This window comes from Cebus imitator, unplaced genomic scaffold (assembly GCF_001604975.1).
Source record: "Cebus imitator isolate Cc_AM_T3 unplaced genomic scaffold, Cebus_imitator-1.0 Scaffold522, whole genome shotgun sequence".
Classification (NCBI taxonomy): Eukaryota; Metazoa; Chordata; class Mammalia; order Primates; family Cebidae; genus Cebus; species Cebus imitator.
In genome coordinates this window covers 768,200-781,773 of record NW_016107837.1, presented here as the reverse complement: position 1 = coordinate 781,773, position 13,574 = coordinate 768,200, and the positions used below count along the sequence as shown (strand labels likewise).

At 50.5% G+C, this 13,574-nt stretch overlaps 2 protein-coding genes across 9 annotated transcripts in view; one reads left to right on the top strand and one right to left on the bottom strand.

Annotated features, from left to right (window-relative positions):
* The window catches only part of NOP14 (NOP14 nucleolar protein), a 27,911-nt gene extending 25,178 nt beyond the window's left edge, over positions 1 to 2,733 (bottom strand). For both annotated transcript variants that reach the window (XM_017514285.2, XM_017514286.1), the window contains exon 1: positions 2,340 to 2,733. In XM_017514285.2, coding sequence (XP_017369774.1) covers positions 2,340 to 2,534 — 195 coding nt within the window. In that variant the 5' untranslated portion in view covers positions 2,535 to 2,733. The remainder of the gene's footprint in view (positions 1 to 2,339) is intronic.
* Positions 2,734 to 2,783: 50 nt separating this feature from the next.
* Positions 2,784 to 13,574, top strand: part of GRK4 (G protein-coupled receptor kinase 4) — a 64,295-nt gene continuing 53,504 nt past the window's right edge. For 4 of the 7 annotated variants that reach the window (XM_017514288.1, XM_037733391.1, XM_017514290.1 and 1 more), the window contains exons 1-2: positions 2,786 to 3,404; positions 12,788 to 12,883. In XM_017514288.1, coding sequence (XP_017369777.1) covers positions 3,353 to 3,404; positions 12,788 to 12,883 — 148 coding nt within the window. In that variant the 5' untranslated portion in view covers positions 2,786 to 3,352. Of the gene's footprint in view, positions 3,405 to 12,787; positions 12,884 to 13,574 lie in introns of all 7 variants that reach the window. The other 3 variants (XM_037733392.1, XM_017514295.2, XM_017514289.1) reach the window with 3 other exon arrangements.

Below are 13,574 nucleotides of genomic sequence, written 5' to 3'. Positions count from 1 at the left end.
TGCCCTGCCCCCTAACCTATACACAATAAATACTCATGCTTCTGGACATGTGGAGCCTCGCCAGCCTTGCCTGACTGCTTATAGGTGGCGTGGACCCCCGAGCCCAGCTGCATTTTCTTTGTACTTCTGCGTCCTGTCTCTTTATTTCTCGGACCCTGCGCCTCAGCACAGCATAAGGCTCACCCCACGACCCTGTGGGGCACTCAGCCTTACATCTGGTGCCCAACATGCCCTACACTTGGCACAATTCCTGACCAACTCTAAGGGATCAGCAATCATATTAATAATATAGTTAGTGATCAACAACTATATTAATATAACTTATTTTATAAATTGTCTCAGAAATAAGGAAACTGAGGCACGGCTCTACGGTGATATCCTGAAACTGGAACCCGGCAGTCTGAACACAGAGCTGCCCTCTTCCTGCCCGACTGCGTGCCTCCGAGTGCTGCAACCGACCGGTAGAGAGAAGCCAACCCAGACAGCCCATTTATTTCTCTTTTTTGAGACAGAATCTCGCTCTGTCACCAGGCTGGAGTGCAGTGGCGTGATCTCGGCTCACTGCAACCTCCACCTCCCGGGTTCAAGCAATTCTCCTGCCTCAGCCACCTGAGTAGCTGGGACTACAGGCATGAACCACCATGCCCAGCTAATTTTTGTATTTTTAGTAGAGACGGGGTTTCACCATGTTGGCCAGGATGGTCTCAATCTCTTGACCACGTGATCCGCCCGCCTTGGCCTCCCAAAGTGCTGGGATTACAGGCGTGCACCACTGCGCCCAGCCCATTTATTTCTAAGGGACCAGCCCACATGACAAGACCTCCTACGTGCTGCTGGCCGCACGTGCCCCTGCATGTGTCACCGAGCTCGGAGTCAACTGAATGACCTGCTGTCCCTGCTGAGTGCCACACCCCCTGCGGAGCTTGACTGTAATTCCCTCTAGGAAGAAGTTGTGGACTCTCCTATTACACGTTTTCCTGTGATCTCCTGAGGCACTCAGGTTCCACTTTTGATTTCTTCAAATATTTGTGTTTCTACCACGGGCCAAGCACTGGAGATCCAAAAAGGAGCAGCAATTCCCGCCCCTTCCCAGGCCTGCAGCAGAGAAGTGAGGTGGACCTGTTCAATACCAGAAGTCTGAGCAGCCTGTCCTGTTTGGGCTACAGAGCTTGGGTGGTGAACCTGAGCTGGCCCTTTAGAGACTCTGGGAGGTGGGGCTGGCCTTTCTGGACAAACCGAGCAAGACAAGACTCAAGGACAACAGCCAAACTGTACGGGACTCGAACGACAAGACGAGAAGGTTAAGAATAACAGTTAGTATTTAGAGCATACTTGCTATGTGCTACCTTATTTAATTCTCATAAACCACCACGAGGGGTAGGATGTATATTATTACCTCTACTTCAGAAATGAGAAAACTGAGAGGCTTCAGTGGTGAAGACAAATGTGTCTATTCTCGGGACCACACTACCTTATTCTCCCACCCCTGCTCTGGGGTGTGTAATGAGGGGTTCTTATCAAAGTCAGCTGCAAGTCTATCTTGCCTATTATACATGCTGTCATCTTTGTGCAGTTAAGGATAGCATCTGATTTAATTCAAAGGCCACCCAGCTTGCACACTGTGATAGAATAGAGATCAGGAACTCATGAAGGCAGGGGCAAGACGTATTTACCTTTATCTCCCAGAACCTAGAAGTAAGCTCCAACAGGAGCGCTCGGGGTACCAAGAAGGCTCTGCAGACGTTGAAATGTGGCCAGCCCTTACCAGCTGTGTGACCTTAGGAAATTCACTTGTCCTTTCTGTGCCTTAATTTTTTCACCAACCTACGACTGTATGTTCCTCAGTGAAAAAAAAATTTTTTTAATTATATTTAAAAAGCTAGGAAACCATGAGTTTCCATAGCGTTACTTTCCAAGGATCAAGGTCACGCGCTTCAGGGAGAGCCGCTCAAACATCAAACGGTGCATCCCACACAACCCCTACCCACGGCCCCCGAACCCGCGGGGCCTTAAGTCTAAACGCGGAAGGGTTAACCAGCAGCTGTCCAGGGCGCCGCCGCAGTGACTGACTCCGCCTGACGCGGTTGGAGGAGTCACCAAAACGACAGGAGTGCAGGGTCTCCAAGAGGGCGCGAGTTTCCAGATCATTCCAGCCCAGAGAACAGCAGAGGCTTTCGAACTACAAAGTTAGTGCCGGGTCTCTGTCACGGCCTCCACCACTCAGACGATAAAACCGACGCACAGAGACAGACGCAGCCGGCCCGAGAGCAGCATGCGGCCCAGATCTTGCCTTCCGGCGCCCCCTGCGCCCCCCGCGCCCCCCCCCGCCCCCCGCTTACCTTTCTAAGGGCTCGTGCGCGGGACACGCCGGGCAGCCCCACGTCGTGGCGCGTCTTCCGGCCCAGGATCTGGAACTTCTGCCTGTTGACTTTCACCTCGAACGGATTGGAGCTGGCCTTCGCCGGGCCCCCTCGCGCTCCCGCCGGCGCCCCGGAGGGCTTCCTTCGCGCCTTGACCTTCTTGGCCTTCCCCATGGCGGGCGCGCTCCGCTGCACCCAAGGCGCCGAGATCCCATGAGTCGCGGCGCGCGACACCCCGAAACACGTGCGGGGCCGTGGATCCGCCCCCCGCCTCGTCTCGCGAGAATTGCGCAGCACCTCGGAGCTCGCGAGAAATAAACACCGCGCCCGCAGGCTTTTGCTCGACTTTACTTGCCGAAAGGCTCAGCGACTATAACTCCCAGCAGGCCACGCGCCGCGGCCCGCGCGTACTCCCGGCGCAGGGCCTTCTGGGAGCTGTAGTGCCCCGGGCGCGGCGGCGAGGGGCGCGCTCACTAGAGCTAAGCCGTTAGCGCGGAGCCTGCCCCGGTGCGGGTCGCGGCGGCGGCGGCGGCGCCCTTGCCAGTGAGCCCCTGCCTGGGGTGGGCCTCGGCGTTGACTCGGGGCTGCCCGGGGGCCCGGCCCTGAGGAGAGAGTTGCGCGCACAAGGCGAGGGCCATGGGGCCGAGAAGAGCCGGGGCGACAGCGCGGCGCCGGTGACAGCTGGGACCCGCCGCCGTCGAGCTGCCCCCTCCCCTCGCCCCGACCTCTCCCCTGCTGGCAAGGGCCGGCGGCGGCGGCGGCGCCCGTGGTGGCAGTGGTGGCGGCGGAGGCGGAGGCAGAGCCGGCGGCGGCGCCCGTGGTGGCAGTGGTGGCGGCGGCGGCGGGCCGGCCCCCCGGGACCGTGTCCGGGGCCGGAGGAGCGGGTGGCGCCCGGCGAGCTATGCGCGGAGGCGGCGGCGCCTCGCAGTGTTCCGACCCCTCAGTCTTCTGGGTTTCGCAGAATCCGCCGGCGGCAGCGGCGGCGCCGGGACATGGAGCTTGAGAACATCGTGGCCAACTCGCTGCTGCTGAAAGCGCGTCAAGGTGGGTGCGCGGCAGGCGCCCCCGATGGCCCCAGGGAACCCCGATTTCCCGGGAGAGCCCGACACCTCCCACTGGGGAACCCAGATCCGCACGGATCCCGAGCCGGGGTGCTGTCAGGCTGCCCTGGCCAGGTCCCCAGTCCGCATCTCCGGGCCCAGATGAGAGAAACTCTTGGTAGTCTGGCCCTGTGTCCTGGTCCTGTCCTCTAGGTGTGACCTCGGTGACAGCGTTGCTTCTGCATGAGGCAGGCAGTGTCCTGCTGGTATCGGACAACCTGGCCCACCGAAAAAGAACCGCGTCTTTATGGTCTTCAGGCGGACAAAGAAGAGCAGCATGGAAAGCATTCTGGGCGAGAACCTTCCGTGAACGACTGCAGGACAATGTTATTTTTAACATAGCTGCTTGGTTTTGAGGTTTGATCCGAGGCTTTATGGTGTGTCAAGTGCGCCTTAGCACGACGTGGTGACAGATGGACAAGCTGGCAAGCATTCACTCTTTTATCAATATGGAGGTATCAGTTGGCCAACTTGTCAGCAGGAGACCCCCGCAATCCTCTGTCTCAGACCCCATGTCTCCCTTTCTTGCCTCTCAGGAGAGCAGGCAACAGAGCCTCGGACCTCAGGTCCCCGTGCCAGCCACAGTAGTTCTTCACGCCCCTTCCCTCTTACAGAATTGGTGGTTTCCTCCATTTCCTTGCGTGACGGAGCAGCTCTGCTCGAACTTTGTGCTGCAGGACGGGGTAAATACCGACTCAAGGTGCCACACCAGCCAGCCTGCATATTTAAAAGACAATCTGGAGCCGGGGTGGTGGCCTCGCTTATAGTCCCAGCTACTCTGGAAGCTAAGGTGGGAGGATCGCTTGAGCCCAGGAGAGTCCAGCCTGGGCAAACACAGCAAGACTGTCTTTTAAAAAAAGTTGAAAACAAGGCCGGGCGCAGTGGCTCACGCCTGTAATCCCAGCACTTTGGGAGGCTGAGGTGGGCAAATCATGAGCAGGAGTCTGAGACCAACTTGGCTCAAATGGTGAAACCCTGCCTCTACTAAAAATAGAAACAATTAGCTGGGTGTAGTGGCACTGCCTGTAATCCCAGCTATTCCGGAGGTTGAGGCAGGAGAATCACTTGAGCCCGGAAGGCAGAGGTTGCAGTGAGCTGCGTGTGCCACTGCACTCCAGCCTGGGTGACAGAGTTGAGATTCCATCTCAAAAAAAAAAAAAAGAAGTTGAGAGCAAAGACTTCACCTTCTCAGTATTTTTGTGTACCAACTCACACTATTTTGAATGGAAGAACTGAGAATGGGGGTGGAAGAGAATGGGATCTTTCTCCCTTAAGACACCTCGGGAGTCCCAGAGCGGTGTACGTTCTCATCACCCTCGTTTCAGTGGAGCACTTGACTATGCCTCTTGTCCCTCACTCTGAACTCCAGACTGGTCATGGAAGAGAATCATACTTAGTGGAAGCCAGATTGGAGCTCAGCCAGTTTTCTTTTTACACCTCCTTCCTATCTGCATATAATTTACAAAAAGGAATTCTACCAGGCTGACTTCCTTATAATGCTGCAGAGATTAGCTAATGAGGTAAATCTAAGTGTTCTATAAATGCTAGGCAACGTTAAACCAGATTCTGCCACAAAGCCTAGGACCACAGTGATAGTTTAAAAAACAAAAGTTTTAATTTCTTTCCCTGAAATATCTCATATTAGCTCTGTGGTGTGTGATTATGAGGTCTGCCTCATTGAGTGAGAGCATTTGCTCCTGTGTTCAAAAAGTCATGATGTACAGTTTGATTAATGGCTAGAGAAGTTGAACATATAGTATCAGAAATACATGGATATATGCTGAGTGTTGGTTATGATTTAGGGCTGTTTTTCCAAGTTGATGTCTGCATTTGTTACTTGCAAGTATCTCCCAGGACGTACCAGGAGGTATCTTCTTGGACACGGAACTATTCATGGACAGACAGCTCCTTGTTTAGCTTCTTTGACTCATGTACTAGAAAATTCACCTTTGAAATGAATGAACATAGCACAAGAGTTACACTCTAGTCCTGAGAAGTGCAATATTGATATAATATTACTTAGTCTGGTCATGTCCTGGATTTGTTTCAAATAGAGTCAGTCAATCTTAGTCCCCCCGGCCTCTGGTCCCCCCCATGGTCTGAATGTTTGTGTTCCCCCAAAATTCTGATGTTAGAATCTTAGGTACGAAGGTGATGGAATTAGGAGGTGGGGCCTTTGGGGGGTGACTGTGTCATAAGAGAGGAGCCCTCGTGAAGGGGGTTATTGCCTTTATAAAAGCAAGTGGGGAGATACCCCTCACTCCTTCCACCATGTGAAGGACTCAGAAAGTGCCAGCTATGAGTCAGAGAGTGGGCCCTCACCAGACACCAAATCTGTCTTGATCTTGGATTTCCTAGCTGCCAGAACTGTGAGAATTGCTTGAACCCGGGAGGCAGAGGTTGCAGGGAGCTGAGATCACACCACTGCACTCTAGCCTGAGCAACAGAGCCAGACTCCATCTCAAAAAAAAAACCAAAAAAACAGATGAAGGCCGCCCGTAGAGGGGATCCTGGGGCCTTCAAACAGTGTGGCCCCACTTCACTGCCTGCTTTTGGGGACCTCAGAAGCTTTCCTCTGACAGTTTTCAACCCAGTATGCTGCCCAGACTTTAGTGTCTGTGGATGATCTTCCTTTTAAATGCCTGTGGTCCTGCCAGCCACCATTGACCTCGCCACGGTCCCATGACTTATTGTGCTCTGCGTCATCTTGCCTGTTCCTTTACCTTCTGGCCTGCTTGTCTTCGCGTAGTATCAACAGCATAGCCAGCCCACCTGGAGTGTGACCAGGCCTGGGCAGAACAGCAGGAGAGTGCTGTGCCAGTGGAGACTTTTGGAACCAAGGACCGTTGAATGAGGGGTAGAGTGGCTGCTAGGGTTCAGCACATGTGCCCTGAATCTGTGGCAAGGGCCCCCTTCTTCTCTCTCTCTTTAACCTGTGACACTCTGTCCCTTAGACCAAGCCAGGGGACTTTGTGTAGCTGTGGTGTGCAGCTCTATGCCCCAGCTCTAGTAATATTTGGGAGGGGGGGTCCCGTGTTTAGAGGTTTGCAGTGTGTGCACTGCTGTGTGTGTTTGTTATTACTCCTAAAAAAATTTTTTTTGACAGGATCTCACTCTTATCACCCAGGCTGGAGTGCAGTGGCATGATCTTGGCTCTCTGCAGTCTCCGCCTCCTAGGCTCAAGTGATTCTCTTGCCTCAGCCTCCCGAGTAGCTAGGACTACAGGTGCACACCACCATTCCTGGCTAATGTTTGTATTTTTTATAGAGATGGGGTTCCATCATGTTGCCCAGGCTGGCCTCAAACTCCTGAACCAAAGTGATCCGCCCACCTTGGCCTCCCAAAGTGCTGGAATTCCAGGCGTGAGCCACCACACCTGATCTTGTTATTTGCTCTTCAAACAAGTAAGTGCAGAGTCAGGTGCTTGGTGCTGAGTTCTCCCCTCCACCACCTCACCAAAGCCACCCTTGCCAAGTCACAGGGATTGGTTCTTGGTCCTTGTCTTGCTGCCCCACGGGCTGCGCCAGTGCAGCGCATCGTGCTTTCTTCCGTGAGCGTGCTCTTCTACGTCATCACCCTTCCTGTTCCGCTGCTGGGCTGGTCTCCCAGGCAGTCTAGACTTTATCTTGTAGACCTTTAAATATCAAATGCCCCTGATCCTCGTCCAGGGACTTCTTGCCTTCTCCATCCACACTTGCTCCCTTGTGCTCTTGTAGTACCGTGGCTTGAAGCAAGCTCCTGTCTCTCCAGTCCACGCCTGTGGGCTGGGCCTCCCCACTCACACTACGGCTCACTGTGCTGCTGCCTACCTGGCATCGCCACATGGAAGCACCATGGGTACCAGAAAGAGCCTACACCAGACCCCGAGTACCCACCCAGCACCCCGATGTTTGCGTCTGCACCTCAGTTAATGCTCAGTTAGTGGAGCTGCCCTTGACTTCCTCACACCCTGACTCTCAGTCCTTGGACAGCGTGTTCAGCCCTCGTTTCACAACGCAGCAGAATGCAGCCTTTCCTCACCTTCTCCACGGCGATCACATGGCTCAAGCCGTCAGCATCTCACTGGAACACTGCGGGCAGCTTCTGCCTTTCCACCCGACAGCCTGTTTTCAGCACAGCAACCAGAGTGATCCCACTAAAATTTAAGTCAGATTGTGTTGGCCCCTCCGAACCCTCTTCATGGCTTCCCAGACAACTCAGTGAAAGCCGTGGCCCCTGCAGTGGCCTGAAGACCCCGCTGCAGCCTCATCCGCCCTCGCTCACTCTGCCTCGACACAGTTTCTTCTGTCTCTCGAGAAGTTCTTCTTACAGGGTTTATTCTCTCACCTGAGGAGTTTCCTGGCTACCACCCCTCCCCTCATTTACCCTTTTTTTTCTTGGAGACAGGTTCTCCTTATGTTGCTTAGGCTGGCCTCGAACCCCTGGGCTCAAGCGAGCCTGCCTAAGCCTCCCCGGGAGCTGGGATTATAGGTGCACACTGCCATTCCTGGCTCGCATTTACTCCTTCTTTTCCTTCTTTTATTTTTCCCCACAGCACTTATTATTATCTTAGATAATCTAAATTTTACTTGAATTGTGTTTGTCGGGCTTTTTCTCTAAAATGTAAGCTTTATAAGAAGAGGAAGTTTTATTTGCTTTATTCACTACTGCATTTTTAGTGCCTAGAACAGTGGCTGGCACACATTAGATGCTTAGTAAATATTTGTTGAATGAATGAATGAATGTATGAATAGCAGTTAAGATCATGGACTTTGGAGCCAGCCAGACCTGGCTTTATATCTCAGCGCCCTCTTTATGCCATCTCTACGACTGTACCAGTTACTTCATCTTCATTCTAAAACGGTTTATTGTGTGCCAGGCACTCAGCTCGGCTCTGGGGATACAGGGATGAATGAAAACACAAATCTCCCCCTCTGAGAAGCTGACAGTCATGGAGGGAAGTACTTAGCTCAGGGAACATGGAGGATTGTCCAACCCTGGAAGTGGGCATGCCCTTTTTTTGTTGTTTTTTATTCTGATAGTTTTGGGGGAACAGGTGGTATTTTGGGTGCATGAAAAAATTCTTTAGTGGTGATTTCTGAGATGTTGGTGCACCTGTCACCAAGTGGTACACCTGTTTTGTATGCTGCTGCGTCACGTGGCCACTAAGTGCAACTGGGGCAGACACTTCCTGGCAACAACTCTCCATCATGGGAGTGCGTCTGGAATCAGCATAGGACAGCTGGCTGGCCATGCCATGTCTGCCCCTCTAGCCACCAAATATCCATGCACAGACTTCCCTTACAGGGATCCTAATCTCCCTTCAAAGAGCAAAATGACCTCTCCTGCCGTGTTTCCTCTGTGAGTGCCTGCCGTGGCTCCTCAGGATTCAGCAGCCTACATAAACAACCAAATGGTCTTCCCTCCTCATACCTAACGTACCGTGGGGGGCAGAGGCAGGGCGACTATCATAGAGACTCCCTTTTAGAAAAGGAAGAATGGGGTGCCCTCAGTAGACACTGGTCTGTCCATGAAGGGGCCCTGTGGGGGTGGGAACGTTCCTTGATTCATGCCCAGATTTGCCCTCATCTGTTCACCATGTCCCATGGCCCCTCCCCCAGGTTATTTTCCTCCTTGAGCCAGCTGAGATGGGCAGACACATGAACCTCCACAGGTTTCTTGAGCAGTGCTGAGCTTTGCAGATGGACTTCTACTGATTTAAGTTTATGGGCTTGAAAGTTGTTTGAAGGCTCAAGCAGTTCAAGGCTGTCTTCATCCTTGATCCAAGTTCTTCAGCACCATACTTCTCCCAGGAACATAGTGGCTTTTGATCTTGTTAAGCTGTTAACAGTGGCCATTGGTTTGTACTGAGCTCCTGTACTAGGCCCAACAAATCAAACCAAAATGGAGTCACTCATGCTAAAGTTCCATGTCACCATGCTGAAGGTTGTTTGACCTTCTGAGAAATCAGGAGAGAGTGATACAGTAGCCAAATCCCCAAACAGGCCAGTGACACCTGGCTGGGTCGTGACAGTGCTCTGGCTCAGCCACAGCTCTGCTCCAGAGTTGGAGCAGGTACCAGGAGCAGCGAGAGGCCAGGCAGTGGGAATGGGCACTTCCAAGCCTGCGGGGGCAGGGGCCTTTCTGGGCCCGAGAGCACTGGGATGCCCGTGTTGCCAGCTGTGGCTGGGCGGCTGCAGCTGCTCTCAGTAGTGCCGGGTTTCCGCACCACCAACCCACAAGGGGCTGGGACTCCCACCTGTTCCTGGCTCCCACTGGCCGTGGCCACTGCTGCCATCACCACCTCATCCAGGCCCTGTCTGCCTTGCTGCTCGGCTCCTGACAAGGTGGAAGTACTGGTTCTAAGCCTCCAGACAGTGTCAGGCTTCGGAAAGGAAGGACGTAGCAGCCAGGCTGCCATGTTTCTTGCTAGTTACTTGAGTAGTATAAAGTTTGGGAGAGGCCCGGGACCAAGAGATAGTGAAATACGAATAAGAGCAAGAGGGACTTTATCTCTACTCAGTGATTTGGCAGCTCGGGCGCAGAGGCACCACTGAAGACGTAAGCCATGCCCCAGGGCACTTGTAGGTCATGCTTGTTGTCCACGTTTGGAACACAGAGGGCAGAGTAGTGCATCGGGCAAGTGACGGCTCAGCTCTGTGCTCCTTTAAGAGGTCAGACAAAAGTGGCGTATCCCAAAGAACAGTTCTTATTTCAACTTAAGGGAGACCTGGCAAGAGCCCTGAAAAAAAGGAGCCATAACCAAAGATGACGGCCTTTTTTCAGAACCTACTGCTTCTCTGGAATGAGTTTCTGTGTTCTCCGTGAAGCGACAGGAGGAGCACCATCCCCTTTCCCCACCCTTCAGTGACACGGGACATGGCCGTCACTGATGCAGCATTTAAGCATATTCTCTGGCATTGGCAGGTGGTTGTTACATGTTTGTTAAATAAACAAATCTTAACAAAAAGAAAAAATGTGGACTGGATTTGAGGGGGAAGCTAATGACTCTAAGGTGGACATGTTGAACATCAGGTGCTCTGGACATCTGGTGGTGTGGAACATGAGTCCAGAGCTCATGATCTCGGTTGAGGTATTGAGTCGGGGGAGTAGAATAGCGAAATGAAGGCTGAGAAAGACACGCTTGCATCTTCGATGGTTATCTCTTTGCAGATATCAAGTCTGTTTCTCTAGCTGAGTGTCTTGTGGGCTCATCCCAGTCTACCCATCTTCCAAATGTCTGTCTCTTACAATTTTCCACACACATCGTATTTAAGACAGAGTTCGTCATCTCCCAAGGCAATGTGGCTTTCCCCCTGGTGTCCCAATTCTTCCAAATTGTCCTGGAGTCTTAGTCACCCAGCCTAAGCCATTATGTTCTGGATATTTAGTAAAATTTTAGCCATCCTGAAGGCTGGAGATTGAAGATGCTTATTTCTCTGAGTTAAAGAAAAAAAATGGGGCTTGTTTACCAGATCTTTCTAAAGTATAATACTGTAGCCTTTTCCACCATTCTTGTTTCACCATGGATGCTCTTCTCCCAGAACTTCCCAAGACTGTCACTCGCATTCTTCAGGTCTCTGCCCAAATGTGACCCTCGCAGGGAGGTCTCTGATCCTACCTTAGTCAAAATGGCACCCTCCACCTTCACCTGGATTTTGTTTGTCACTCTATGACTGGCTGGTTTTTCTTCTCACTTATCATGATCTGCTTTGTGCATCTCTCTCCCTGTATTAGTCCATTTTCACATTGCTATGAAGATACTACCGGAGACTGGGTAATTTATAAACAAAAGAAGTTTAATTGACTCACAGTTCTGCGTGGCTGGAGAGGCGTCAGGAAACTTACAATCGTGGTGGAAAGCAAAGGGGAAGCAAGGCACATCTGACATGGCGGCAGGAGAGATCGAGAGGGAGACAGAGAGAGCACAGGGGAAATTGCCACTTTTAAACCATCAGATCTTGGCGTGCGCGGTGGCTCATGCCTATAATCACAGCACTTTGGGAGGCTGAGGCAGGTGGATCACAAGGTCAAGAGATCAAGACCATCCTGGCCAACATGGTGAAACCCCGTCTCTACTAAAAATACAAAAATTAGCTGGGCATGGTGGTGTGCATCTGTAGTCCCAGCTACTCTGGAGGCTAGGGTAGGAGAATCACTTGAACCCGGGAGGTGAAGTTTGCAGTGAGCCGAGATTGTGCCACTGCACTCCAGCCTGGCGACACAGTGAGACTCCATCTAAAAAAAAACAAAAACCCATCAGATCTCCTGAGAACTCCCTCATCATGGGAACAGCATGCAGAATCCGTCCTGATGATCCAGTTATGGGACTCCCACCAGGCCCGTCTCAAATGCATGTGGGTATTAGGTTTGAGATGAGGTTTGGATGGGATACAGAGCCACGTCATCTCACTCCCCCATTTAGAATGCAAGGGAGGGACTTTGTCTTTTTACCATCGTATTCCCAGTGCTTTGAAGGTGTTTGGTACATAGTAGATGCTCAATAAATATTTCTTGATAAATATTTATAAGCAACCCTGAACAATATGTCATATTAGATCTGGTTTACAGATTTGGAAACTGAGGCTCACCATGGCTTCTAACTGGTAGGGCCAGTGACAGATTGCATCACCCAGGAATTTTTTTTTTAATTGCATTTTAGGTTTTGGGGTACATGTGAAGAACATGCAAGATTGTTGCATAGGTACACACATGGCAGCATGATTTGCTGCCTTCCTCCCCTTCACCTATATCTGGCATTTCTCCCCATGCTATCTCTCCCCAACTCCCCACCCCCCACTGTCCCTCCCCTATTTTCCCCCAATAGACCCCAGTGTGTGATGCTCCCCTCCCTGTGTCCATGTGTTCTCATCGTTCAATACTCACCTATGAGTGAGAACATATGGTGTTTGATCTTCTGCTCTTCTGTCAGTTTGCTGAGAATGATGGTTTCCAGGTTCATCCATGTCCCTACAAAGGACGTGAGCTTGTCGTTTTTGATGGCTGCATAATATTCCATGGTGTATATGTGCCACATTTTCCCTGTCTAGTCTATCATCGATGGGCATTTGGGTTGTTTCCAAGTCTTTGCTATTGTAAACAGTGTGCAATGAACATTCGTGTGCATGTGTCCTTATAGAACGATTTATAATCCTTTATCACCCAGGAATTTTATACATCATTAAGCAGCTTTCCAGATAAGAAAAATTGTTATAAGCATGTATTTTTACTCATCATAGGTACCCAAACCACTCAAACAGAAATGATAAGATGTATTAGTGGAAGTAGTTGTTATAATTGGATATTTCTGACTGTTAAAAAAAATTGCCTTTTTTCTCCCAAATTCAGGAGGATATGGCAAAAAAAGTGGTCGTAGTAAAAAATGGAGGGAGTTACTGGTGCTGCCTCCTGTCAGCCAGTGCAGTGAGCTCAGACATTCCATTGGTGAGTAAATAGTGCCTACGTATGCCTGGATAGTACCGCTGGCATTAGGCCATTCATTAGATGTTATTCTTTCTTGAGTTCCGTATTTGTTTCAAAAGTTTTATGATAAATTCCCCTATATCTTCATGATTCCTCTCAGGAAAAGAAAAAAAAGAAAACCCTTTAGATTTTCTGATCTGCAGTTATAAAGTTGGCTGTTGGCTTGAAAAAGAGGGAAAGAAAGGAAAAAGAAAAGAAAAATTTCTAATGATCTTCAGGAAAGGATTAGTCAAATAAAAATATGGTATATCAATATAACAGAATACTCTGCAACTATAAAGAATGAGAGGTAATGACAGGTCCTAACCTGAGCATAAGAAGTCAGATGTAGAATCATGTCTATAGAGCAATCATAACTACTTTTTAAAAATAGAGTTTTCCGTTCAAAGGGCACATGCATTTAAAATTTTGATGTTGCTAAATCACCCCAAAAGATGATACCAGCTTACCTTTCTGCCAGCAGTATGTAACAAGCTTTCTTTTTCATGCCTTTGCTAATACTGGTTGTTACCAGTATTTTTAATATGTGCTAAACTGGAGTTTGAAAATGGTTTCTTATGTTGATTATGGATGGGGTAGAACATTGTCACTGGGTTTTTAAATTTTTTCCTTTTTTCTTTTCTTTTCTTTTTTTTTTTTTTTTTTTTTTTTT